Source organism: Sinocyclocheilus grahami, unplaced genomic scaffold (assembly GCF_001515645.1).
Source record: "Sinocyclocheilus grahami isolate Dianchi unplaced genomic scaffold, SAMN03320097.WGS_v1.1 scaffold704.1, whole genome shotgun sequence".
Lineage (NCBI taxonomy): Eukaryota > Metazoa > Chordata > Actinopteri > Cypriniformes > Cyprinidae > Sinocyclocheilus > Sinocyclocheilus grahami.
Window position 1 is genome coordinate 475,761 of NW_015505883.1, and position 27,133 is coordinate 502,893.

The following is a 27,133-nucleotide window of genomic DNA, read 5'->3' on the forward strand; positions in this document are numbered from 1 at the left end:
GACATTTAAGGGAAACGGTGCAGTCAAACCACTTATTACACAACATTTCACCACAAAAATAATTAAGGCAATAAAAGAATTAAGACAAAAATGTTTTAAAACCTAACCAGTTTGTTAGTTCTCTTATAATCCATTACAGAGTACAAAATAATCGTAGCAAAATGGCAGCAGCTGCGTTTGTATATAACGAGAGCGAGTCTGCGATACCAGGACGACATAATTAAATTGTACACCATTTTGAATCGAGTTTTAATATTTTATTAGCTAAACAAACGCAAAGCTTCCACCAAGAAAAATCAGTTCAAGCAAGAGTGCAGCGCCGACTGCTGTTACCCGGATGAGCCTGTGTTATTAGCTTTTACCGGTTGTTATCGAGGGATAACATACCTCGGAATGTCGCGACTGACCAATCAGAATCAAGTATTCCACAGAGCCGTGTAATACATTTAGTTAACGAATTTTGGAAACAAATTAGTACTGCAATATCTTTTTTCCCACATGTCATGTGTAACTCTGTAACACTGATCTGACATCCACATTTTTCTGGTGTTTGCCTTTTGTAGTTGTTTGTATGTATTTTGTTACATTAAATCATGTCTTAGCTGAAGAACGTCTGAAACACCTGGCTTAAAAAGCAGCTGTTACAGAAGTTGATACTCATGTCAGTGGGTTATAATGGCTGCAAAAAGGCACATTAAATGGGCGTTATTTTATGTACAAAGAAGCATGGTTACATTATCACATGAATACCAAGCTGACTTCATTGTTACCTGATTGAGTTCTCTATACAGAGGGGATGGAAACAATTGGGAAAAGGGGTGGAAAAACACAAGGACAAAATTTTTAATGACAATTTGATTTGTAGAGCTGGAAGAAATCGGCCCCAGTTCGAGGCTGTAATGGAATCTTTTTTAGGACAAGCGGCAGCACATTTTGGGACCCTCCGGTAAACATTTCCTTTCAGTTCTGACCCACTGTGAAGCACAATTTAACTTTGGCTACAAGGAAGACATGGACACACAAAGGACTGCCGATGTTCTCCAAGGAATACTGATGATGCTGATGGAAGACAAGGAGTCAGAGTATTTTAGCAAGGATCATGTCAAAAATGATTTCCAGTTTCCTGATGTGATTTAAATGTGTATTAACCACTGGCCCTGTGATAGTCATTGTAACCATAAATCAAACTTAGCAACTTTAAAAAAAAAAATCATACAGAGAATTAATTTTTAATGATACATTTAAGTAATCATACTTTAAGGATTTCTCACATATGGTAAGTTTGAGTAATTCCTACTCAATTATCCTACTCATGGCTGATGTAAGCAGAATAACAATTGATCATTTGGCCATCAAAAGTGGCTCAAAAGACAGAAAAGACATACTGAAAAATAAGCTCAAATATGAAAGAAAACCTACATGATAAAACGGCTCCCCGAAAGCTCTTTGATGGCCTGTGCTGTTTACTGTGGTGACCAGTGTTTGTTGGTTTCTTCTCAGGGAGATAGAGAACAGGATTGAAGCTGATCATCCAGTGGTAAGTACTTGATCATCTAAAAGCATTTGAAATTTGAGTTCAACTAAGACATGCCTTTATTACGATTAGTACCAAACTACTAACCCTACGTTGGACGGATTCACGAAACATTCTTAACCTCCAACATGTCTTAAATCCCCAGAAGTAAGATGCTTAATGAATTTATTGGGTTGTTTCAAATATTAAGCATTAGAACTTAAAACTAGCTACAAATAATACACATTATTTTTACTAGAGATGTGCATGAATACTTCAAGTGATACCATTGATTGATAATGTAAACAGTGATCGGTCATGATTATTCATGAACTATATATAAATACAACCCAGCACTGGGTTAAAAAGGGACAAACCCAGCTATTGGGTTGTTTTAACCCAGCTATTGTGTTGTTTTGACACAAAACAACCCAATAGCTGGGTCAAAACATCCCAACCGCTGGGTCAAAACAACCCAATAGCTGGGTCAAAACATCCCAACCGCTGGGTCAAAACATCCCAATAGCTGGGTTAAAACCTCCCAAAATCTTTTTAGAGTGTAAACTCAGTAGAAACTGTACAAAAATTAGTCAAATAGGGACCCCATTTTTATTGTTATAATTATGAAAATCTTCTTTCGAGCAGCCATACATAGGATGCATTCACTTTAGAGAGATAACGCAAGAAAAATGCAGCGCAAGTGAATGCAACAGACAGGCTCTTTAAACATAACTATTTAAAATACACGGAGCATTAAAGGGATAGTTCACCCAAAAATGAAAATTATTTACTCATCCTCAAGCCATCCTAGGTGTATATGACTTTCTTCATTCAGTCAAATACAATAAGAGTTATATTAATAAATGTCCAAGCTTTATAACGGCAGTGAATGGTGGTCGAGATTTTGAAGCAAAATAAAGTGCATCCATCCATCATAAAAGTAGTCCACTTGGCTCCAGGGGGTTAATAAAGGCCTTCTGAAGTGTAGCTGGCTCTTCCAAGCTTTAAAGTGCATCCATCCATCATAAAAGTAGTCCACTTGGCTCCAGGGGGTTAATAAAGGCCTTCTGAAGTGTAGCGATGCGTTTGTGTAAAAAATATCCATATTTATAATTTTATAAACCATGATCTTTATTGTTTCCACTAACTGTCATACGCGCGTTCACGAGAGCGTGGTCATGTGCAGCACTTTTTATGATGGATCTATGCACTTTATTTTGTTTCAAAATCTCAACCTCCATTCACTGCCATTATAAGACTTGGAAGAGCCAGGACATGTCTTAATATAACTCCAATTATATCCCAGATAGCACAGGTACGTCTGCAAGCTGTCTGCTAAAGATCGCTTCATCTGGAAAGCATCTGTTGTGTACAAACATCTGATAGATATCTTTTCAGTTTTACAAACATTCTAAATCATAAACATCTTAAAGACACCTTGTAAACATCTATTTGACATCTGATAGAAAACGTCCTATAGACGTATTGCAGATGAGCAACCACTCAAAAAAATGTGTGCTATCAGGGATTCGTCTGAAAGAAGAAAGTCATATACACCTTAGCATGGCTCGAGGGTGAGTAAATCATGGGGTAATTTTCATTTTTGGGTGAACTATCCCTTCAAAAATGTGACGCCAAGTGCTGAACTCTTGTCAAGTCAATCGCAACGAATGATTATTGTGGCAATATGCAGGCAAAAATCGGTTTTAACTTCTCAATAACTGCACTAAAAAACTTTTTACAATTTATCTTAAGAAATGCATCACTTTTAAGAAGATTTTAATAAATCCAGCCCCCAGAATATCATGGAGATTTGGAGTGGACTTAGGGTGAACTCTTTTGACTTGAAACCGCCTAACAATGCTCTAACAACAAGCCAGAACACTTCAGAAACACACCAAAAACTACATTTTAGCAACCACATTGCAATCTCTTGGCAAGGGGATTTTGCAGAGGCAAGCAATTTTCTTCAGAAAATGTAGTTTATAATAAATCTTTCAAAGGTTTAATTCATTCTGTTGTTTCTTAGTACTTTATTTGAATCTTTTTTCAAAGGGCAGTGCTGTCCAAGTAAAAACTGCATTAATTATTGAGAAAAAGGAGCATATAATACACCCCCCCCCCCCCCCCTTTTTTTTTTTTTTTTTTTAAGATTTTAATAAATCCAGCCCCCAGAATATCATGGAGATTTGGAGTGGACTTAGGGTGAACTCTTTTGACTTGAAACCGCCTAACAATGCTCTAACAACAAGCCAGAACACTTCAGAAACACACCAAAAACTACATTTTAGCAACCACATTGCAATCTCTTGGCAAGGGGATTTTGCAGAGGCAAGCAATTTTCTTCAGAAAATGTAGTTTATAATAAATCTTTCAAAGGTTTAATTCATTCTGTTGTTTCTTAGTACTTTATTTGAATCTTTTTTCAAAGGGGAGGGCTGTCCAAGTAAAAACTGCATTAATTATTGAGAAAAAGGAGCATATAATACCCCCCCCCCCCCCTCTTTTTTGATCTAGTAGTGATCAGATTCTTTGGCTTCTCGCATGAAAATGAGAGAATAAATTCAGTTCTCACGTATGTATTTTTCAAATCCCATGTCTGATCAGCCGGCTCCGGCTTCGACTGGGGAAGAGAGCGAGGAGGACCAGCAGTTCCTGTCCATTTTCCAGCATATCGCGGGGGACGTGAGTACTGGGGAGCCACTGAGCGCTGGGGGGAGTGTGAGTATGGTGGTGGGGTGGGACCGGTAATTGGCCATGCCAGTGGTAACAGTGGTAACAGCCATATCATGACAGTTTTCTGTTGGCGTAATAAACACCACATCTGACTTTCTGTTTATTCTTGTGTCTTACAGCAAATGGAGATCTCAGCCAATGACCTCAAAGATGTCTTGAACAAGGTGGTGTCTAAATGTACGTATCTTTGTAGATTATTATATTGTATGATTGTGGTTTTTCTATATAATGTCTTCAAGAAATGATCGGCTGTTTACAGACAAGGACATACACACTGATGGCTTCAGTCGAGAGAGCTGCAGAAGCATGATTGCCCTCATGGACGTATCCTTTGTATCAAGATTACAACATTTCTGTAAAGCCCATTTAAGGCATTGTCAAAAACATTTGGGTCATTCTCAGGAAAAGGTACCATTTGTGGCTTTATTGTTTCCACCAGCCAATATGTCAATACAGTTTTACAATGTTCCAATAGTTATTTATCATTATTAGCAATAAGCCTTAGTTTTAGTTTTGCCAAACACACTGACACACTCAACTCTGTTACATAACATTCAGAGTTGAATATTACAAAAGGTCAGTGTAAAAGCAACCAATCAAATAATATTTCACCACACCATATTAATTACAGTTAATATTATTTTGTGTTCTTTTGTGAATGATTTCTGAAGGATCATGAAGACTGGAGTAATGATGCTGAAAATTCAGCTTTGCATCACAGGAATAAATAACATTTTAATTATTATTTTAAGTTGTAATAATAATTCCGAATATGAATGATTTTACTGATCGAATAAATGCAGCCTTGATTGAGCAAAAAAAGACTTATTTCAAAAACATACCGACCCCAAACTTATTTTAAAAAAGAGGGAAATTTCACAGCATAACAGGGTTGAAAAGAAAGTTTTATGATTCTGACTGTTTTGAAATAATAAATGTTACTTCTCCACCATTTCATAGTAGATTTAATTTCGTAGCAGATGCATTTCAAATCTGCATGCAAATCTTTCTTAATCCTAATCTCACAGATGGACGGAAAAGGAAGACTTAACCTACAAGAGTTTAGACACTTGTGGAACAAAGTCAAACAGTGGCAGGTTTGAAATCTCCTCATTCTTTCCTATATTAAATCAAAAACAAGACTGTTAGACACATGGACTTAAATTTTCTCCACAGGGAATCTTTAAGTGCTATGACTTTGATCATACTGGCACTATCAGCAGCTATGAGATGAGAAACGCCATCAATGATGCAGGTTAGAAGGTTTTTCATGTATTTCTACTGTTCATCCGTTCTCATGTTGAAGAACATCTGTCTGTCTCTAATGGTCTTGTCACTGTTCAGTCACGTGTTTTGTGTGCCACTCAGGGTTCCGTCTGAATAACCAGCTCTATGATATCATCACCATGCGCTATGCCAATGAAAACATGCACATCGACTTTGACAGTTTCGTCAGCTGTCTTGTGCGACTGGAGGGGATGTTCAGTAAGTTGTAATCTTTTTCACTAGCAAATAGTCAAACAAATAGTGTTTAGTAAATAGTACACACACAGTGTCATTCTCAGGAAGTGTTGCCATTTAAGCTAGAATTTTTTTTTATCAATATTTGACATTATTAACTCTGTCATAGTAAGTTTGGAATTATAGACTTTTTTTTTTTTACAAGGCACAGTTTCATTGTACCTTGTAATAAATCATGCATTAAAAAAACTTCAAAACTTTGTCTTTGGAAAAAAATGTTTTTTTTTGTCAACCCTGTTACATTCATAATGTCTTTGGATCGAAAGACAGGACAAAAAGGACAAATAACAGTATTAGCAAGCAAATATCAATGTACCATTGTATTTCTTTTAAAGATTGTTCCATGAACAGTATTTTTTTTTCTGGAAAGAATTGCTGACTGACATTTTCTCATAACAGAGTTGAACTGTTGAGCTTGATAAGGTAAACAATAAAATACTAATAAATGACTTTATAAAATATGATGTCAGAAATAAAAAAATAATGATACGGAGCCCTGCACGTGACAGAAAAATTTGTGGCCACGTTTTATAAATCAAATTATTAATTAAAGTATTAATTAAATACAATTTTTAATAACTTATGGCTATATTGTACTAATTTATTCCTATGTTTTGGCTACAGATGGAATTAATTAGTACAATGCTGCCACAATCTCAGCATAACAGGGTTGAAACAGAATGTGTAGGGATAAAGAAAATTTCCACATTTGTTCGGAAAATGTTTCAAATGAAACGTCTTTAAACACCAAAAGTTGTGGGGAATTCATACAGAACCGCTTTCTAAACAACTAAAGATTTTACTGGGTTCTACTTGAAATATTTCATGTGTCAATTTTTTACCAACAATTGATTTGGGGCTTGTGTATGCTAAAAATCATGCATGAATACTGTCTGAAGTGAACCTGTTCTCTTTGTAGGAGCATTCCAGGCCTTTGATCAAGGTGGAGATGGCACCATCAGACTTAATGTACTGGAGGTGAGTTAGTAAATAGTACACACACAGTGTCATTCTCAGGAAGTGTTGCCATTTAAGCTAGAATTTTTTTTTATCAATATTTGACATTATTAACTCTGTCATAGTAAGTTTGGAATTATAGACTTTTTTTTTTTACAAGGCACAGTTTCATTGTATCATGTAATAAATCATGCATTAAAAAAAACTTCAAAACTTTGTCTTTGGAAAAAAAAAATGTCGAAAGACAGGACAAAAGGACAAATAACAGTATTAGCAAGCAAATATCAATGTACCATTGTATTTCTTTTAAAGATTGTTCCATGAACAGTATTTTTTTTTTCTGAAAAGAATTGCTGACTGACATTTTCTCATAACAGAGTTGAACTGTTGAGCTTTATAAGGTAAACAATAAAATACTAATAAATGACTTTATAAAATATGATGTCAGAAATAAAAAAATAATGATACGGAGCCCTGCACGTGACAGAAAAATTTGTGGCCACGTTTTATAAATCAAATTATTAATTAAAGTATTAATTAAATACAATTTTTAATAACTTGTGGCTATATTGTACTAATTTATTCCTATGTTTTGGCTACAGATGGAATTAATTAGTACAATGCTGCCACAATCTCAGCATAACAGGGTTGAAACAGAATGTGTAGGGATAAAGAAAATTTCCACATTTGTTCGGAAAATGTTTCAAATGAAACTTCTTTAAACACCAAAAGTTGTGGGGAATTCATACAGAACCGCTTTCTAAACAACTAAAGATTTTACTGGGTTCTACTTGAAATATTTCATGTGTCAATTTTTTACCAACAATTGATTTGGGGCTTGTGTATGCTAAAAATCATGCATGCATACTGTCTGAAGTGAACCTGTTCTCTTTGTAGGAGCATTCCAGGCCTTTGATCAAGGTGGAGATGGCACCATCAGACTTAATGTACTGGAGGTGAGTGGGCACCAATCCATCATCTTAAGACTATGTAATGTTTAGCATCAGGTCCACGTCATTAGTTTCAAACATCAAAAGCCTTCCATTTAAATCATTAGGAACCATCTCAGATGTCATGACAGATGCCAACATTCAGGGTCTTTATTGAATGGTGTATAGTCATGGGTCGATGCTAGGCTTTTTTTTTTTTGCTTGACCCGCATTTAACCTTTTGTTTAAACGAGTGTACTGACTTCAGCCGTTTAATAAATAATTGTGTAGTTCTTGGTTGAGGTGCTTTCCCAGGAAAAATAAATAATTTTTTAAGCCTAATTATTTACACAAAAGCATAAGTACCAATTACAAGAAAAATAAATAGATGCATGTTGATTTTTTAAATTATTTTTCAACAAAGGGGCTGTAAAAGTGTGTATTTCACCAATTGTTTTATATCTGATTTGTTTTTTTCAGCCCTGTTACAAAATTTGGGTCTCAGTATTTAATACCCTGTTAGGTGATTTTATATTCTAGAAATAAACATTAAATATATATTCAAGTATCATTTTTCAATAACACGAGTAACGGTTGCACGCCGGCAAATTAAGTCAACAGTAAAATATGTAAAATATGTTTTGTACTATTGTAATAAGATAACACTTTAATTGTTTTCTAAGAAGCCGTCTTTATTGCTTTAAAAAGTAATGGGACACTATTTGTAGCCTTTTCATGAAAAGTCTCAAGTGAAGTACTACACTGGAACATAACCTCCATGAAACCAAATTTCCCCTTAGGATAAAAGAAATGCACACAGTAAATCTTTTTTATTCCATTTGTTTCAATGGCATTTGTGTACAAAATGTCTCTAAAGATTTTAACAGTATTTGAAATGAACACGTGTGAGAAACTTGGGAATACCAGTTTAGAGGTTGGCTGCAAATCTCTCCTCAGCAACACACAACTACAGCAAAAGAGCTGAGACACATTTCAAAGGTTATGACTGGGGGGAAAAACAAGCTGTATCTTTATCCATTATGATATAATATAATGGAAAAAAAATTCAGTGCCCATATATAGTTAAAAAATACAACACTTCAGGGGTAGTAAAATGTTCTATTTCAACAGACATAGGATAGTGCTATTACTCTTGGTAACTGCACAAACACACCTCCCCTGCTTATCACCCCTCAACTTTCATTCTTACACTGCAAAATATAGGTACTTTCCTGTGCGAGGAACCTCCTAGACTTGCAGAAAACTACAAATCTCATCGGCACGAACGCCACAAAATGCTGTGAAGAAAAAGAAAGAAAAAAACCCACTTCTTGACTATAGAAAAATAAAATGACCTTGTCTTGTTCCCACTGTCCCATAAAACAATGGTTCCCAACCCTGGTCCTGGAGGCACCCCAACACTGCACGTTTTGCATGTCTCCTTAATCAAACACACCTGATTCAGGTCATCAGCTCATTAGAAGAGACTCCAAGACCTGAAATTGGTGTGTCAGAGAAAGGAGACATGCAAAATGTGCAGTGTTGGGGTGCCTCCAGGACCAGGGTTGGGAACCACTGCCATAAAACACATTCAACATTTGTTCTCAATGGCTTACAATCGCACACGAACTGGCACATTTCAGTCTCTGTCAACAGCAAGGCAAACATTTCAACAGCAGACTTGTCACGGCAAACCGGAATCCTTCGACTCTACTTAACCAATTGTGAGCAACCACAGAAAAGAAAAAAAGAAAAGAAAATATTGGAAAATGATTCAACCACTCAAATGACTACATTTGAATGAACAATTAAAAAAGAAAAGAAAAAGAAACCCAAATAAAATCGGCAGACGCAACTTGACTAATTAGACTTTTGCATTCGTAAAACAGATTGAAATGCAAGTGTCCCAGAATAACAGTTTGCTTTGACAGGTATGTAATACCACGAAACCAGAAAATCCATTGAATTTGTCCTTCATAAAAGCCTGCAACGTTACAACACTAAAATCTGGTTGCTCGACACGACAAGTCTCATGCTTTCTGAAATCACTCCACATCAGAAGATCTCTAAACTCATATGGCACACACAACAGTGAGCTACACGTGTTTGCTGAGGGAGCTGATGCACCGGTACCCAAATGTTTCCCACAGTTTCTGTCTTTATTTGGTCAATAAATCTCAGAGCTGATGATACGATACAGTGTATGATCAGATGAGAGACTTGGAGAAGCGTCTGATACAGAAATCAATCAAAATACCAACAAATCAAATCCACTTATAGAGACATTTTCTTATTTTTGTTTGAAATTACAGTAGCACTTGTCTTTTTTTTTACATAAAACTGATTACTCAGAGATTAAAATCAACCATCACTGTGAATCATCTAAAGTGGCAGTTGTTGGTATCTGATGGTTTATATAAAAATATGCCCATGAACAGGGCTCCTCTGGTGAGGGCTGAATGAGACATCCCCAATATGGGAAAAGAGGAGACTATGTCTGTGAAATTGCTTTGGCCCCTCATGGCTCCATTTTACTGTCGTCCTCAGCATGTTTCTGCATGTGACAGTGTACTGCCTACAAAGACAAGAGTCAGGTCAAAGTTTGACAGACAAAAATATTATTATTATTATTATTTTTTTTACATAAAATGTCACATTTTATCTACAAATAACTATACACACATACTACCATTCAGAATTTTGGGGTTAAGATCTTTATTTTTCTATGTTTATTTTAAAGTCTCTTATGCTCATAAAGGCTATGTTTATTTGATCAAAAATATACAAAAAACAGTAATATTGTGAAATATTACAAATACTATTTAAAACAACTGTTTTCTATTTTAATATATTTCTTAAAATGCAATTTATTCCTGTGATGGCAAATGCTGATTTGCTGCTGATGAAACATTTCTTATTATAATAAATGTTGAAAATGATTTTGATGCTTAATATTTTTATGGATTTTGTTTTTTTGAATTCTTTGATAAATAGAAAGCTAAAACAGAAATATTTTGTCTTAATTACCTGTCACTTTTGATCAATTTAATGCATCCTTGGTATATTTTCAGAAAATAATAATAATAAAATATCTTACTCCAACCAAACCTTTGAACGGTAGTCAAACATTTTTGGTTAAAAATTGCTGTAATTTAACATGATTAATTTTTTTTTTAATTTTAATAACATAACTTAAAATCATAACATAAATCCATGCTAAAATAAATATATAATTTTTGCATATATAAAAAAAATATATATATTCTTTTTGAATTGGGAGGAAAATGTGGATAAGTGTCGTGAAAATAAATTGTACCATCATTCTTTTTGCAATATTTTCTGCTGCAGTAGTTGCATTTATAGCAAAAGACACCAGAGAGATTAACAGCATGTTTGCTGGTAGCTTTAAATGTGACCCTGGACCACAAAACCAGTCATTGATTTATACATCATCTGAATAAATAAGCTTTCCATTGATGTATGGTTTGTTAGGATAGGACAATATTTGGCCGAGATACAACTATTTGAATATATAGAATCTGAGGGTGCAAAAAAATCTAAATATTGAGAAAATCGCCTTTAAAGTTATCCAAATGAAGTCCTTAGCAATGCATATTACTAATCAAAAATTCAGTTTTGATATATTTACTGTAAGATATCTTCATGGAACTTTACTTAACATCCTAATGATTTTTGGCATGAAAGAAAAATCGATAATTTTGACCCATACAATGTATTTTTGGCTATTGCTACAAATATCCCCCAGCGACTTAAGACTGGTTTTGTGCTCCAGGGTCACAAATATCAAACGTAATGTGTAACACTGCACCAATTGTGGTACATGCAGCAAAATACATAAATGCCCTTTTGCGGTACAACTTCCTGTTTTCAATGCGTGGAAGTGACTACTTTTACCTGCATTAAGAGTGTCGGAAAGCTGCCGTACCTGTTTGGAGCCGTTGCGGGTTGTGAAGAAGGTGTCGCAGTTCCTCCAGCGGCATTTGAATGTTTGCTGTGCTGGGCTGGTGTGATCGTTCAGCAGGTGCTGCTGCAGGTGCTCCATCACGCCAAAGATTAGCGTACAACCGTACCACTGTGAAGAGGCACGCAACACATGTTAACCGCTGTACATTATACCCGAGTCTCTGGCACATGTCATGACCTCAGTTTCTTACCCAGCAGCGGTAGTTCTGAATCAGGTTCAATCTGACAGCTCTCACGCTCCCATCATAGCAGCCTGTGTAGATCTGCAACAGAGACAAACCACCACCAGCCTCATTTTTTAAATCATTTACTGCAATGATTAATGCTTGTAAATCTTTATGAAAAGTTTCTGGAATCCAGATCCCAATAGGGTGTTAAGTAGAGGCGCTCACCATGCTCTTGTGGATGACCATACACATCACCATGTCTGAATGTCCACCATATACTTGAAGTCTGTCATGAGACTGGAAACACCACAGAGTTAGTCAATATCACAAAAATAGGTTACAACAAGCACACAACAATATCACTGTAATACAGTCCAACTAGTGTGTGTGAGTAATTTTAATAACATAACTTAAAATCATAACATAAATCCATGCTAAAATAAATATATAATTTTTGCATATATAAAAAAAATATATATATTCTTTTTGAATTGGGAGGAAAATGTGGATAAGTGTCGTGAAAATAAATTGTACCATCATTCTTTTTGCAATATTTTCTGCTGCAGTAGTTGCATTTATAGCAAATGACACCAGAGAGATTAACAGCATGTTTGCTGGTAGCTTTAAATGTGACCCTGGACCACAAAACCAGTCATTGATTTATACATCATCTGAATAAATAAGCTTTCCATTGATGTATGGTTTGTTAGGATAGGACAATATTTGGCCGAGATACAACTATTTGAATATATAGAATCTGAGGGTGCAAAAAAATCTAAATATTGAGAAAATCGCCTTTAAAGTTATCCAAATGAAGTCCTTAGCAATGCATATTACTAATCAAAAATTCAGTTTTGATATATTTACTGTAAGATATCTTCATGGAACTTTACTTAACATCCTAATGAAGACACCAGAGAGATTAACAGCATGTTTGCTGGTAGCTTTAAATGTGACCCTGGACCACAAAACCAGTCATTGATTTATACATCATCTGAATAAATAAGCTTTCCATTGATGTGTGGTTTGTTAGGATAGGACAATATTTGGCCGAGATACAACTATTTGAATATATAGAATCTGAGGGTGCAAAAAAATCTAAATATTGAGAAAATCGCCTTTAAAGTTATCCAAATGAAGTCCTTAGCAATGCATATTACTAATCAAAAATTCAGTTTTGATATATTTACTGTAAGATATCTTCATGGAACTTTACTTAACATCCTAATGATTTTTGGCATGAAAGAAAAATCGATAATTTTGACCCATACAATGTATTTTTGGCTATTGCTACAAATATCCCCCAGCGACTTAAGACTGGTTTTGTGCTCCAGGGTCACAAATATCAAACGTAATGTGTAACACTGCACCAATTGTGGTACATGCAGCAAAATACATAAATGCCCTTTTGCGGTACAACTTCCTGTTTTCAATGCGTGGAAGTGACTACTTTTACCTGCATTAAGAGAGTGTCGGAAAGCTGCCGTACCTGTTTGGAGCCGTTGCGGGTTGTGAAGAAGGTGTCGCAGTTCCTCCAGCGGCATTTGAATGTTTGCTGTGCTGGGCTGGTGTGATCGTTCAGCAGGTGCTGCTGCAGGTGCTCCATCACGCCAAAGATTAGCGTACAACCGTACCACTGTGAAGAGGCACGCAACACATGTTAACCGCTGTACATTATACCCGAGTCTCTGGCACATGTCATGACCTCAGTTTCTTACCCAGCAGCGGTAGTTCTGAATCAGGTTCAATCTGACAGCTCTCACGCTCCCATCATAGCAGCCTGTGTAGATCTGCAACAGAGACAAACCACCACCAGCCTCATTTTTTAAATCATTTACTGCAATGATTAATGCTTGTAAATCTTTATGAAAAGTTTCTGGAATCCGGATCCCAATAGGGTGTTAAGTAGAGGCGCTCACCATGCTCTTGTGGATGACCATACACATCACCATGTCTGAATGTCCACCATATACTTGAAGTCTGTCATGAGACTGGAAACACCACAGAGTTAGTCAATATCACAAAAATAGGTTACAACAAGCACACAACAATATCACTGTAATACAGTCCAACTAGTGTGTGTGAGTGAATCCAAATCAAGAAAATGGACCACTGATATTTTTTACATTATGACATTCATTTCATGACAATGAAGTATTTGATGCCACACATTTTCATTAACACAATGTAAAAAAAATATATATATATTGTTTACATTCGTTACCATAATGTAATTTTTTAAAACTTTAAAGTATTCATACAGCAAATAAGTAATGTGTCATGATTTAAATAAAAATATAGTTTAATAATACCATTGTTATTTTAGTATTACACATTATATTATTTATTAATATTAATATTTTGAATTAGCTTTTCTTTTCTTTTTGTATTTTTAGTTTTCATTTAGTTTTTTTTAATTTGATGTTATTTTGTCTTTTTTTTATATATTTTTTTTTTAATGTAACTTTAGTACTTCAACTTTTTAGAAATGTTGCCTTGGAAATGATCAGCAAATACGTTTTTATAATAAGTTTTTCAAGTTGAGGTTTTTTCAACTAATATTTATATTCTATTTAAGTTTTATTTCAATTCATGTAAACCATTTGTAATGGTTTTAATCTTCGTTAACAATAACACTTAACAGTAGCGATTTACTGTAATGCTGTAAAAATAATGTGGTAATCACTGAAAATAACGAGAATAATAAAATTAACGTCAATAAAAAAAAAAAACATAAAAAAAGAAAATGTCAGGATGCTTTAAAGTAATGAGAAAAGGGGTCAAATATGTTTAATTGCCCTGAAAATAACAAAAAACTTTAATGGTTCTAAATTAAAGCAATAAGCGAAGCGGAGTGCCTAAAACCCCCTTAGCTGTTATAAATTCATTATGGTGTGTTCACACCAGACGTGAAGCGAATATGCGCATCGCGTCACTTGCTCTAGATTACTCGCGGGATGTTTTCAGTGTCACTCGTGCGAATAAAAACATAGCGCGATCAACCATGGTGAAGATAACTACAATCAATGTTTTGTACCTGTTGTCAAAAAGTCCCAAATACGATGGAAATCCAAACGCCGACGTGTCTGGGTTCACAGCACCATCCAGAGGAGGATGAGTAACGTTAGAATCCTGCATTAATGTGTGTGTTACACTTTACTACTGTATATATACACTGATATTACTATTATTTTTATTATTGATAGCAGCATCTCTGCAGCCGTGCTAATAAAATACAACTACCACTACAACTGATTTTAATTGTTTTCTATGCTCCAGACCTATATAATAACAGACGGCTACAATAATGCGCTCTTCCATTGTCTGATTCAACTGGACGTGTCAAGAAGCTCTTCCCTCATTGGCTTGAGCGAGAACGCGTCATGCGGATTTTCCACTCGAGGAAGACGCGATTGAGGCGAATATCGTGCGTTTGCAGCAAACACATCGCTCGGCGTGAATTTGCCTCTATTCGCGTCTTTGCGTTGACTTTGTACGCAATCTACTCGCGCGAATAATTACATTCGCGTCTGGTGTGAACACACCAAGACAAAGCACTCGATCTGGGAGAGACAGCTGTTCCACACACTCTGTTGTCTGGGAAAAACAAACAGAAATACTGGTAATATTCTCATTATTATAGAAAAACAATATAAAGAAAACACAAAAAAAAATAATTTCTGTCAAAAAATGTCATTCTGTCATCAGTGACTTTATTATTGAAATCTACGTTAATTACTTTTTTCCAAGAAACAAAAAGTTATGCAGGATGTCCAACAATGTTGTTTTTGTTAACTAAAACCATAAAAAAAAAATGTTTTTAATAGTAAATAAAATAAAGACCAGAAAAAACATGAATATTGGATTAAAAACAAACTCGTTATAGCTTTTATTATAACTTTAGGCAAAATCTATATATTTTTTAAATGTAAATGTTAAAGAAAAAAAAAGACAAATTAAAGTACCACAAAAAAATCTAATAAACAAATTATACTGAAATCCAGAAATCTATAAATAAATCTAATTCAAAATACTATAAAAGTATATAAATAATACTAAAATAACACTGATGTCCAATCTATTCATGCTTTTTCATGCACAAAGTGAATGGTGTCCACAGTTTTTGGCAAGGTTTACAAATAAATAACTACTTAAATCTTAATTTTAACCATTTGATAATTATTAGATGATACATTTTAATTTTAACCATTCAATATTTATTAAATAATAAATTTTTCCTACTTTTATCAATTCTACTTCTTATACTTTCATCAGCTTTTATGGTGCTTTTTGGTACTAGAACTCACTTTCAATATATGTAAGAGAACTCTAAGTTCGCATTTGGTGTTCCACTGATGAAATAATGTCATCTGAGTTTGGAACTATTAATTGGTGACAAAAATGTCATTTTAAGTGAATTATTCCTTTAAATATCAGTTTGTTCCTAACACAGATCTAGTGTATAAAACGTTATGGTATTCTTTTTGACAATGCTAATCACTCTCTACTTTGCTGAATGGTAAAGTGCACCCTTGTGCATCTGAAAACGTTCATGTTCTATTGAAGAAAAAAAGTTGCAAACAACATCAATGTGACTAAATGATGACGGTTTTCATTTTTGGGTGGACTATTTTAAACGTGGTGTGAATCAAAGTACTTTGAGGTTGTAACAGCGGATGGTCTGGTCACTTGATCCCGAATACAGGCGTTGTTGCAGGCCTCCTCCACATGACACCAACAGACAATTCACTTTACTGCTGTGACCTTCAAACACCGCCATACACTTCCGGCTCTGTAACAAAGATACAGAGACTTTTTAGAGAAACCTGTATACAAGCTACATTCATAGATATATATCCATTTTCATGTTTAAATGCTTTTACTGAACTACAAGTCTCAATTTCTACAAAGTCTTACTATCAGGTTGAAAGCGCGTATAGTGCGGTCCCCTGAGCAAGTGTACAGCAGTCCGTTATGGATCTGCATTCCATTCACAGCCTCTTGATGGCCTTCAAACTCCCCTTCTGTTGGCACCTCCTCCTCCCCAGGATCTGATATAGCTGATAAAACACACACACACACCAACATATCAGTTATTGAGTGAAACATTAACACTGTGAAATAGATGCGTGTCTAGATAATTTATGTGCAGTTACGCAACAAACAGAACACAATACAAACTTGTGGGTAAAGTTTCCTTTGATAAAAACGTCATGATCTTTCAAACAAAGTATACTTTGAAAGGCTACGTGTTCAGCTGCAGACATTCGCTAAGCATTTCGTGTCAAACCTGAAATATACTTTGGATTTAAGTCGCCACAACAATGCAACATTAGGACTGATCATCAAAACTGATCATAATCAGTGTTGACTTTTTTTAACCTTTTTAACCCAACCTTTGGGAAAGTGAGTTAACGTGACAGTGCCAATGTGTTTAATTTTAGTCGTCTAATGGAGTTCCCGAGAACAATTCTCAGGGTCGTCAACCCGGCAGTCACTCTCAGAGGCACAGGTTAAGTATAAAACTAACAGGCACTAAGAATACCTTGCCCTTAAAAAGTAATTTGGGGACTTGACGAACTATTTCTGTATGCTGATCGTGTGAGTATTCTAATTTGGTCGTTCTGCTACGACTGCACTGAGCAAAAAACAAGATGAATTGAAATGTACTCACTGCTACCAGTAGTTAAAAAATAAATGAAATGGTAAGTGATTCGCACATGACATATCATGATCATCTGATGTTTAAGGCATGATACTGCCGAGGCAGTGATACATTTGCAACAGCTTCCATGTATGTTTTTGAACACATCGCATACCTGAAGGCACCTTGGACTCCAACACTGAGGCTGATTTTACTTCACTGTAACAAAAAAAAAAGAGAGAGAGATTTTTCAATACTGACTAACTTCAATGACCATTATCAGAAAGCGTCAAGGTGTCAGAAGGCCAAAAAAACACCAAGCCAAACCATCTGTAAGTGAACATGACATTAAACAAGCTGTATCTGTTATGTCGGTATTTTCAAAGCCCAACAGCCAAATGCTTGATGAACATTACCTTTCATCTTTCAGAATGCTTAATAACCTCAGAGATCTTACAGATTAAAAACACTTTTTGGAAATCCCTTGTTGTTTGTTGACAAACTATTATGGTGTTCCCACACTCAAGTCCTAACTACAGCTAGTTTGATTAGCATTTTTCATTGTGATCTAGTTCACTTTCTAATCGCACTGTTTTTGGAACCCAAAGGACTAGAAAAATATAGTATTAAATCTTCTTATTATTACTATTAATAAAGTCAATATTATACATTAGTGACATAAAATGTTGTTTTGTATTCACATAAGTACACTGTAGGGTTGGGCCGATAGACGATGCCATCGTCCATCGCCGATGACTGATAGGCATCACGATGTTGAGGAGATCGTGATTTTTGCGGGCTTAAAATAAACTGTAGTTCAAATTGAACTTATCTCAGTTTGGTCCAAATCTGATGCATTCATATAGAGTTCAAATTTCAAAAGATCACTATCCGGCAAAAGGGTCACTATCCGGCAAAGTTTAGATCCGGTACTAATTACCACAGCTGAACCAACTAATCAAGGTCTTCAGGATTATGAGAGATCTCTAGGGCAGTGTGCTATGTCAGGTTGGAGCTAAATTATGCAGGCACAGGACTGGACGCGCCTAATATATTAAGAATGTTTAGAAAATCCCAGTTCAAACCACGAGACATACCTTTCACAAGCCTTGACTATACTGCTAGTATCAATTTCACTAGTGGAGGTGACCTCATTGCAGGCAAGATTTTGAGGGTCCTTGACGGCATGGTCTGTTGTGTATGCAGTGGCTGACTCCTTGGCCTTCTTTTCAGGCATCTCTTCTGGGTCTGAAGAATCTAGATTGACAATGTCAATATCAATATCAGGTTGGGGAAGCTCCACCATCTCCAGTTCAGATGAATCAGAGTGACGTTCATTCATTGGTGGTGGTGTTGCTAGCTTGGTTCCCTGTGGTTGCGCCTTTGATGCTTCGGTCACCACCATCTCTTCATTTTCATCTTTCTCTTCTGGTGTGGGGGGTGAGACGTTCGTGCTGCTGGATCGCAGATGAGGTCGGCACTTGCGGGTAGGTCGGGTAGCGGGCCGCTCTGCATCAAGCTCAGATTCGCTGATTTCAGGCTGCTCGTTCAACTTTGCTTTATTAAGACACTTTCTCTTCTTTAGCTTTCGAACACGCTTAACTGGATTAGTTTCTAGGTGGTTAGAGGGAGACAGTGGCTTAGGAGAGAGGGTTGCAGACATAAGTGAGGAAGACAGGTTGGCTAACCCCTCTTGAGAGCTCGAATTTGGATGAATTTCTTTGACGGGTGACGGCTGTAATCTGTGAACTGAGGAAGCTGCTGTCAAAGCCATGCTTGTGGCGTCTCGTGAAGCCTCCATCTTACTGCTGAAGGTAGTATCTGTTTTAAATGAGGAATAAACATTCTATAATTCAGTACTGCTAGCAATAGCAACCTCTGAGCTGCAATTTATTGATTGGAACCTACCTGTTTGACAGGTTGCAAACAAAGTTTGGACAGGTGTGGTACTTTGAGGTGCTGGGAGGGGGCTTTTGACAAGGTTAGGCTCAGGAATGAGGTTACATTGAGAGACGGGCTCCTGTTTGATGGTAACAGGCAGTGAGGAGCTTAAAGAGGATGAGTGAGCAGCTGTTGTTGGGTGAACAGGGTTGGCGGTGATCTGAGAAACCTGGGTTGATGAAGAAGTTAAGATGTCCTCACTGTTCCTCTCTCTTTCTTTTGACTCAAATTCACCTGAAAAATAATTTTGATGTCCATATATATTTTATTATCAGTAACAAATAAGCTTTTCATAAAACTTGATTTGGTTTAGATTTGGTACATGTAAGGCGCTTACTGTCATACCTCTTATATACATACTACAAACTGGCTTTACAGGTATGAGCTCCATGAAAGGATATGTGGTATTAATCTGACTTTCCTCATCATTTACCTTAGATTTATAGAGTTAATAAATATGATTACATGACTCCTGCTTTCTGGTTTTTGTACCTTGCATTCCTTGAAGAATTTCAATGCGCTTGGTTCTCAAAGAGTTCATCTCATTAGTTACCTGTAAAATAGTTAATAAAATACTGTAAAATCAAGTGACAGCCCAGTGAGAGCTGAAAATTTTTTTTATCCATTTTTGTTAGCACTACAGTGCTAGGTCTTACCTGTTGTTTCACCATAAGCAAGCGCTGCACTTCCAAATAGGCAGCTTGCAGGGCAGCACGTGCCTGAATAAGACTGTTGTCGACAGCCTGAAGAGATGTGTTAAGCTCCTCCTCACGTTGAGATACAGCCAGCAACTGATCCACTTGCGAGCGCTCTGAAAACCACAATACAAAGAAATATTAAAATACTTAAATAAGGACACTGTGTAGTTTGGTTTACAGAAAATAGCATAAAGCAGTTTCCTTACCTTTCTTAGCCTTAATTTTTTGCCTCTTGTTTTTCCTATCGTCATCAGGAATCTCTGGAGACACAACATCCTAGTGGAAAGACCCAACAATTAGATAATGGCAATATTTATTTTCCATTTACGTTATTCTTGCATTAATGTTCATGTAGAACATTTAAAAATGACACTGGATGTTGCCTTTAGAGGCAGCTATGTAATGTAGCAGGCTGATAATTACATTAGAATTAGAGCTACTGTATTTCTGAGTATGTCAAGCATAAACCATAGTGTCAAGTATGAAGTTTACCCCTGGAGCTCTGCGTTTCTTCCCAGCTCCTTGCGTGTCAATCAGTTCAGGCTCTGATCTACAACTGCCGTCTTCTACAACTTCCTCTGGGCCCTTAGAAGGCCCTATAGAACCTTGAATTTCCAGATGGCCTTTGGACTGTAACTCCTCTCTCCTTGGTGGCTGTGAGGGGCCACAAGCAGGAGAGTCTCTCACTGGTTCTACAGCTTTGGGGAGGGAGCTGGTACCTGCAGAATCCTCTTTGGCCACATTGCTTTCAGACAAGCTACGCTTACGGGAAGGCACTTGATTAAATTCAACCAGAGAGTCCCAATGAAAGCCCTCAGAAAGAGGTACATCATCTTCATTCATTTGGTTTGGACCCTCAGGTTCACAGGGCACCATTTCTATACCAAATCTGAAAAGATTCAGGACAAATATGGAATTAAGGTATGAAGGAAGTAACCATTTTATGCAAGAAAACGGAAAATTAAGAGATATTCATGCAGTACCTTGGTAAGCCCTTGCCCTGCTTCTTTCGGTTGACTTCCTGGTAGACCTGGTCCCAGTTGACATTCCGTCTTGAGCCAGAGGAGCTAATAAGCTGCCGCAAAGTGGGTTTAAGTCCTGAGTCCTTGTCAGTCTCATTCTTTCGCGTGCCACTCACATTTCTAATACGCCTTGCAATATTCAAGTTGGGTTCATGGGATGCGGCTTTGGTGCCCATATGACGGTTCAGATCCCTTTGTAGACATGCAGGCAAGGCAAGCTTACTTAAAGGGGGCACAGAGTCACCGGCAGTTTGTTGTGATGGGCTGCTGTGGGACCCCTCACCAGTTGAGCACAAACCTTCATCCAGAGTGTCCATGACTTGATTTTCTTCCATTTCACCACACTCCTCCTCATCTTCGTGGTCCATAGTGGAGGTACTAACTTGTAAGGACTGCAGAGATGGCCTAGTGTCACTGCGCACATTGCCAATCTGTACTGAGGTCTCAGTACTGGTTAACTGCTCTTGTTCATTGCTTAAACTTTTCACAAAACCCAAACTTTCTTGAACCTTGTTTTTATTAAGTGTCTTCTTACTCTCATGTAATTTTTGATTCTTTAGTTCTGAACTCTCTACGTGCTCTTTAATCTGAGGCACAGCCTTTGATCCTTTGAGGCAGCTCTCTGTACCAGATATGTCATTAGAGTTATTTCTATTAAGCAATGTCTCTTTAGCTTTTTGCAGCATCTCTGACAGCAGATCTTGCTCTGCATTGGAAGTGGCATGTTGTGGGAATTCAGAGCTTGAATGGGAATGCTTAAAACCTTTAGAGCTGACAAAGTCTTGCCTTCCTGTTTGTTTGAGATTCATTTCTGAACCATCTTCAGCAAGCTTGCTGGGCTTCTCTGTTCTCCTAGTGGTTGAGGTGGAGGGGTAGGAGAAACTATCCATGCTAGTACTGCCAATGTTCTTGAAGCAACTATTCTGCTCCCTGCAATCACTCTCTTCAGGTTCTGTGGGTTTATACTGACAATTTTTTTGGTCTGCCTTGGATATCCTCTCCATGTCCTGACTGCCCACGTTGAAACTAGAGGTTTGAGGAGATTCCACATCTGAATTATCTAATGTTGGCTGAGGGTTAGTCTGGGATGAAGGATCCCCAAGTTTAGCTTGTGGATATGGTGCCCATTGGTGAGCCTTCTCTGACTTTTGACCCTTACCTTTGTTGGGATCATGCTCTCCACCAGATTCTTCTAGAATCTGTTCACCCTGTGTCTGATTCTCAGAGCTGCTGGGTGTCTTTTGAGGCTCTTTTGCAGGTGATTTAAAGAGCCTAGGTGGTGACATATATTGTCCATTCCATGGGACATTAAACTGACTGTTGTTCCAGGGAAATTGGTTTCTCAGTTGTGGAGGGCAGGCTCGTGGAGGGCAGACTCCAAATCCACCTTGTCTACCACCCCAAAAGTTTCCTTGGTTGTGGAATCTCCCTCCATGACGACCAACAGAGTCCCATTTCTGCAAGTTAGGCGGTCCTTGAGCATGCCACGTGGCACACCTAACATCTCGGCTAGGATGAAACCTTTTGCCATGTTCAGGGGATGAAAATCTCAAATTCTGCCATTTGGAGCCTCTGCCCCTTTTGGGCATCTGAGGAAAGTTAGGATAGGGCCGGTCCCAAGGGCCACACTGCTGGTACATCAAAGGCCTTGGCCCAAGCCACTGAGTCCGAAGCTCCTGCCACCTCCTGCGTTCTTCCTGCTCTTCTTTAGCCTGCTTTGCAGAAGCCTCTTCTTTCCTAATAGAGTTCAGTATAGAATGGTAACATACAATGATTTAACTGGCAAAAATGGTACGGACACACTCAACAACGAGGACAGGTGAAAAGCATGATGGATAAGTTAAACAACAATGCATGTAAATTCAAATATGCGGAGAATCACAAAACATGACAGGCTATCTGTACAAAAGCATGTCTCTATACAGTTGGAAATAAGGTCATTAAAACTGCTAAGAATGCTGCCTTTTCCTGTCTTTCAGAGTATAAGGAGGCCATATGATAGGATACAATTTGGTATGTGACAGGATAACAGCTGTTGATGACCCACCTTTTGTGAAAATTCTACTGCTTGTGGCATTCCCCACCAAAACTCAGAAATCACCCATATTTAGTACCTTCATTTATCGTGCTCCAAAGAAACCAAATTGCAGACTCAAAGATTGCTTATTCATCCTTGAATAATTAAACCAGAGACACAGACCAGACTGCTTCCATTGAAAACATCTGTGTGATTTTCACTGTCTCAATACCAAACTAATTTTATTGGATCAAACTTTTATGAATAAGGAACTACTGTTATTTTTAATCATTTAATAGTATTATTTCTGTCTTGATTTGCAGTGGTCATGACTTAATTATCTTGCAATCTTCACATAACAAAAATTGTATTCTTTAGATCTTGAACAACTGGGATATCTAAATGTTCTACGGCTGACCACAAAAATGGTGAGTGATGTACAGGTCTTTCTATTATCTTGTGTGAGATCAAGGGAAAACAACTTTCTGTTAGACAAAAATAAAGATGAAGTAAAATAAAAAATAATGTATTATGTATTAGCGCAGAACAGAAAAGGACTTCTGTCATTAATTAATGTCTAACATGTGACTTAAACAGCATGGTGCATAAAAATACTTGGTGAGGTCAGACTATTTAAAGACATAGTGCCCATGCTGTTTAAGGGTTGAGCTGGAAAGGGATGGTGTGGTGTGCATCCAAGAGTGTGAGAGTGCGAGTGTTGCAGTCATGGCTGTTTTTGGCCTCACTTGACACCATACTCCACTGTATGCAGAATAGTTTAATATAGAACTGCAGGTGTTGTGGTAAAAAACTGATTATTAAAACCCTAAGAAAACACACTTCATTGACAAAGATTTAAACACTACCATGCAATTAATCAATAGATAACAGGTCTGCAACCACCATCAATACAATTCAGGGCTTTCAAACACATAGTAAGCAAAGACTCACCTGATCATTTCTTTGCGTTGCTCGATATGCTGCACAATGTCCTTGTCAAAGTACTCTTCATCTTGGTCTTCGTTTGTGGGCCGGTTCTTCTGATCCTCAATGTGCTGTTTATGCAAAGGGCTGGAAATGTGACTGGCATAGTCGGTCAGGCTCACCTCTGTTACACCGCAGACCCGGCACTCGTGTCCACAGTCCCTGGGGACGGAGGGGAACATAGGCTGCTCAATACTTCCCTCAGGCATGGCTACTGCTTCTGAGTGGCTGTCTAATGAGTTATGTTTTTTTTTTGAGAGATCAGGAGGCAAACTGACTTTTCAATCATAAAATCCAACTAGTTACTAAAAAGTTAAAGAAAAAAAACGCAATTTTCCAGATCTTGTGGTACATCTTCAGGGGCTTCACAAATGGGTTTGAGTGAACAGGCAAGAACAGAAGGCGCCGGGAGATCTTGAACTCAGAGGGGCGACCACCCTCTCAGCAGCTGCTGAGCCTTAGCACGCTGTCATGATGGAGTCCGCTGTGCTCTGAGACGAGGGTTGGGAGAGCTGTTGGATTTTGGTGTGTAAAAATCCACCCCCCCCCCACCGTCTCCACCCTCCTCTGCTCTTTAGGGCTGCAGCAAGGGCGGGACTCTTCTGCTAGCTGTAATGCGAGCTGCTTACAGTTGCCGACTTGAAAACCCCTCCCTGCCATAGACGCTGTCTTTAGTGCCAAACTCGTGAGCTGATAAATACTTGCTGTTGGCAGATGGTCTATCCACCAAAAAATGGTGTCATTGCAGCTTGCCATTTTGCAGTCAGCATTCTGTTATGTTATTATTTCTAACTTAAAATTCAAAAGTTTTTTTGTGCGGCTTGCGATTGAGTACTATGATTGTGATTTGTGTGATTGTCTCTATGTTCTGTAGTTCATTTCCATTTGATCAAATGAACGGATTACTGAAATCATTGATTTGATTAATGCTCTAAACATTAGGTTACATTGATCTCATAAGCATCATTACCAAGATGCAATTAGCTATATGACGACAAACCTCTAAAAATCGACTTGTGTGTTTTGCATTTTAGATTTCAATACCCTCCCCATTTAAGAATGTCATTCTCACTTTTCACATTCCAGAGATGTACATAAATTGTCACATGAGGCAGTTGTTATTTGTCAGCCTTGCCAGTTGTTTCCAATGTCCCTATATATACTCTCGGGTTAAGGCAGCTGCCTTGGCCTATCTATCGTCTGACCAAAGGAGACACGTGCCTTACATTACGCATGTTTTTCATTTTTGACCATAACCATATTCTACACCTTTCACCAAAGAATTTTCCAAAATATTTTCCATGAACTTTGAAGTTCGTGAAGCTGCGTAAGGATTTTTTTTTAATTATTTAAAACAATGAATTAAATTTTTTTTTAAATAAATGATCAATACAGTTATGCCTTATAATTAGTTTTGCATGTCTCAAATAATGCTAAAATGCCCTGAGATTTGAAGGAGGCACAGTTCTATGAATTTGGGAGTATAACTTTAGTGTTGATAGCAGAGATGAGTTTCCCAAACTGGAGTTTGTGAGGAAACTGCAGGGGGTTTGTGAGTTGATTAAAATCTAGTTAATTAATTCATAAAATAAATTAATTAATTAACGAAATTCAAAGATTAAAGGGGTCCTATTATGCTCTTTTACAAAGTCTTGATTTTGTTTTGGGGGTGTACTAGAACAGGCTCTCATACTAGGTTGTACGAAAAACATTATTATTATTTTTCACATATTTTACATTATTAAAACACCTCTCTCCCCAGTCTGGCATGAACGGCTCGAATGGTTCAAATGAAGTATCAAATGAAGGCCCGCCTTCTGAAATACGAAATGTGCTGTGATTGGTTAGCTGGGCCAGCGTGTGTTGTGATTGGCAGCACTCGGCGCCTGGTCGGGAAATGTCATGCCCCTTACCATAGCCACCTGTGAGCTTCAGTGTAAATATTGCGTCAAAATCAAATCAATTTGAGCGCGATTTAAACCCGGATGATTGTAACCACTCTAACTTTATCTGCATTGGGAAAGCTAGTGTGTCTCCAACATAGTGATAACACTCGTTGCCTTCTCTAGTGCAGCTCAACCAGGTCTCGTCCCATTCGTCGATATTTGTGATATCACAAATCCCGGAAAATATGCGTTGTAGTCCAAACGAGTCGTTCGTTGTAGTTTTTGTAAAGTGATTTCTGTTAAATAAAATATCTCCTTTTGACGTGGACTTTGAGCTTTGTAACTTTGCAGATCTTTTTATGCTCAAACATCAACATTACAGACTAACTAAAGTTGAAAAAGTGAAAAAGCATAATAGCACCCCTTTAAACATTTGTTTAACCGGCCTGTCAAGTGACCATTACCTAACCTGACATTAGAAAACCATGAACATGCAAATGTACTGTTAAAGTTTTTAGATATTAACTTACAACATCATGCGGTAGTTAAGATAAATATTTTAAGTCAAAGGTTTTTTTTGTAACATTGGTGCGTAACATGGCCTCTTACCGGCCTTTCAGAATCTCCAGCTCCCGGTGGTGCAGCATACTTCTCATGTGCTCTTCCATCTCCTAAAACCCAAAGACACCATTACAATATGGCATAATAGTATTGAACAATATTTCAAAAAATACAGGAACAATTTTTTTTTTTTTAATTTTACACAAATCAATTTTAATGAAGAAAAGGTTATTTGTAACCATAGAACTCACAACAGAACAGTGCATGTGCAGAGGTCAGACAGGTGCCAACATGAGCAAATAAATTACAGTTTGTCACACAAGAACTCAGAGCAAACTGTCGCAGTCTAGCAGAAATGAGAGATGATGAGATGTATGCTTAAATATCCAGGTTTACCTGTTTGGAGCTGTAGATAGTTTCACAAAGAATGCATTTCTGTTCTTTAACCATGTTGAATGATGTTATTGTATCTCAGGCCACCACAAACAAACAGGGTTCTGCATAAAGACACAAATAAAACAATCACAACAGGCAGCATATAACGAGTGACAAATTATTAAAATCACTAGCTAA

At 37.2% G+C, this 27,133-nt stretch overlaps 2 protein-coding genes across 2 annotated transcripts in view; one reads left to right on the forward strand and one right to left on the reverse strand.

Moving 5' to 3' along the window:
- LOC107559898 (calpain-3-like) overlaps nt 1-6,757 on the forward strand; it is a 13,625-nt gene extending 6,868 nt beyond the window's left edge. The window contains exons 10-17 of the mRNA XM_016243921.1: nt 1,501-1,537; nt 4,121-4,198; nt 4,369-4,426; nt 4,509-4,573; nt 5,278-5,346; nt 5,426-5,504; nt 5,618-5,734; nt 6,690-6,757. Coding sequence (XP_016099407.1) covers nt 1,501-1,537; nt 4,121-4,198; nt 4,369-4,426; nt 4,509-4,573; nt 5,278-5,346; nt 5,426-5,504; nt 5,618-5,734; nt 6,690-6,757 — 571 coding nt within the window. The remainder of the gene's footprint in view (nt 1-1,500; nt 1,538-4,120; nt 4,199-4,368; nt 4,427-4,508; nt 4,574-5,277; nt 5,347-5,425; nt 5,505-5,617; nt 5,735-6,689) is intronic.
- Nucleotides 6,758-9,171: 2,414 nt separating this feature from the next.
- Nucleotides 9,172-27,133, reverse strand: part of LOC107559875 (zinc finger protein 106-like) — a 19,903-nt gene continuing 1,941 nt past the window's right edge. Inside the window, exons 2-22 of the mRNA XM_016243893.1 lie at nt 26,957-27,057; nt 26,609-26,670; nt 24,081-24,275; nt 21,074-22,849; nt 20,583-20,979; nt 20,297-20,366; nt 20,049-20,203; nt 19,885-19,945; nt 19,360-19,626; nt 18,549-19,272; nt 17,627-17,670; nt 16,725-16,867; nt 16,465-16,599; nt 15,330-15,404; nt 13,727-13,798; nt 13,526-13,597; nt 13,297-13,443; nt 12,033-12,104; nt 11,832-11,903; nt 11,603-11,749; nt 9,172-10,231 (exon numbers count right to left, since the gene is read on the reverse strand). Coding sequence (XP_016099379.1) covers nt 10,175-10,231; nt 11,603-11,749; nt 11,832-11,903; nt 12,033-12,104; nt 13,297-13,443; nt 13,526-13,597; nt 13,727-13,798; nt 15,330-15,404; nt 16,465-16,599; nt 16,725-16,867; nt 17,627-17,670; nt 18,549-19,272; nt 19,360-19,626; nt 19,885-19,945; nt 20,049-20,203; nt 20,297-20,366; nt 20,583-20,979; nt 21,074-22,849; nt 24,081-24,275; nt 26,609-26,670; nt 26,957-27,010 — 4,797 coding nt within the window. The 5' untranslated portion in view covers nt 27,011-27,057 and the 3' untranslated portion in view covers nt 9,172-10,174. The remainder of the gene's footprint in view (nt 10,232-11,602; nt 11,750-11,831; nt 11,904-12,032; nt 12,105-13,296; nt 13,444-13,525; nt 13,598-13,726; nt 13,799-15,329; nt 15,405-16,464; nt 16,600-16,724; nt 16,868-17,626; nt 17,671-18,548; nt 19,273-19,359; nt 19,627-19,884; nt 19,946-20,048; nt 20,204-20,296; nt 20,367-20,582; nt 20,980-21,073; nt 22,850-24,080; nt 24,276-26,608; nt 26,671-26,956; nt 27,058-27,133) is intronic.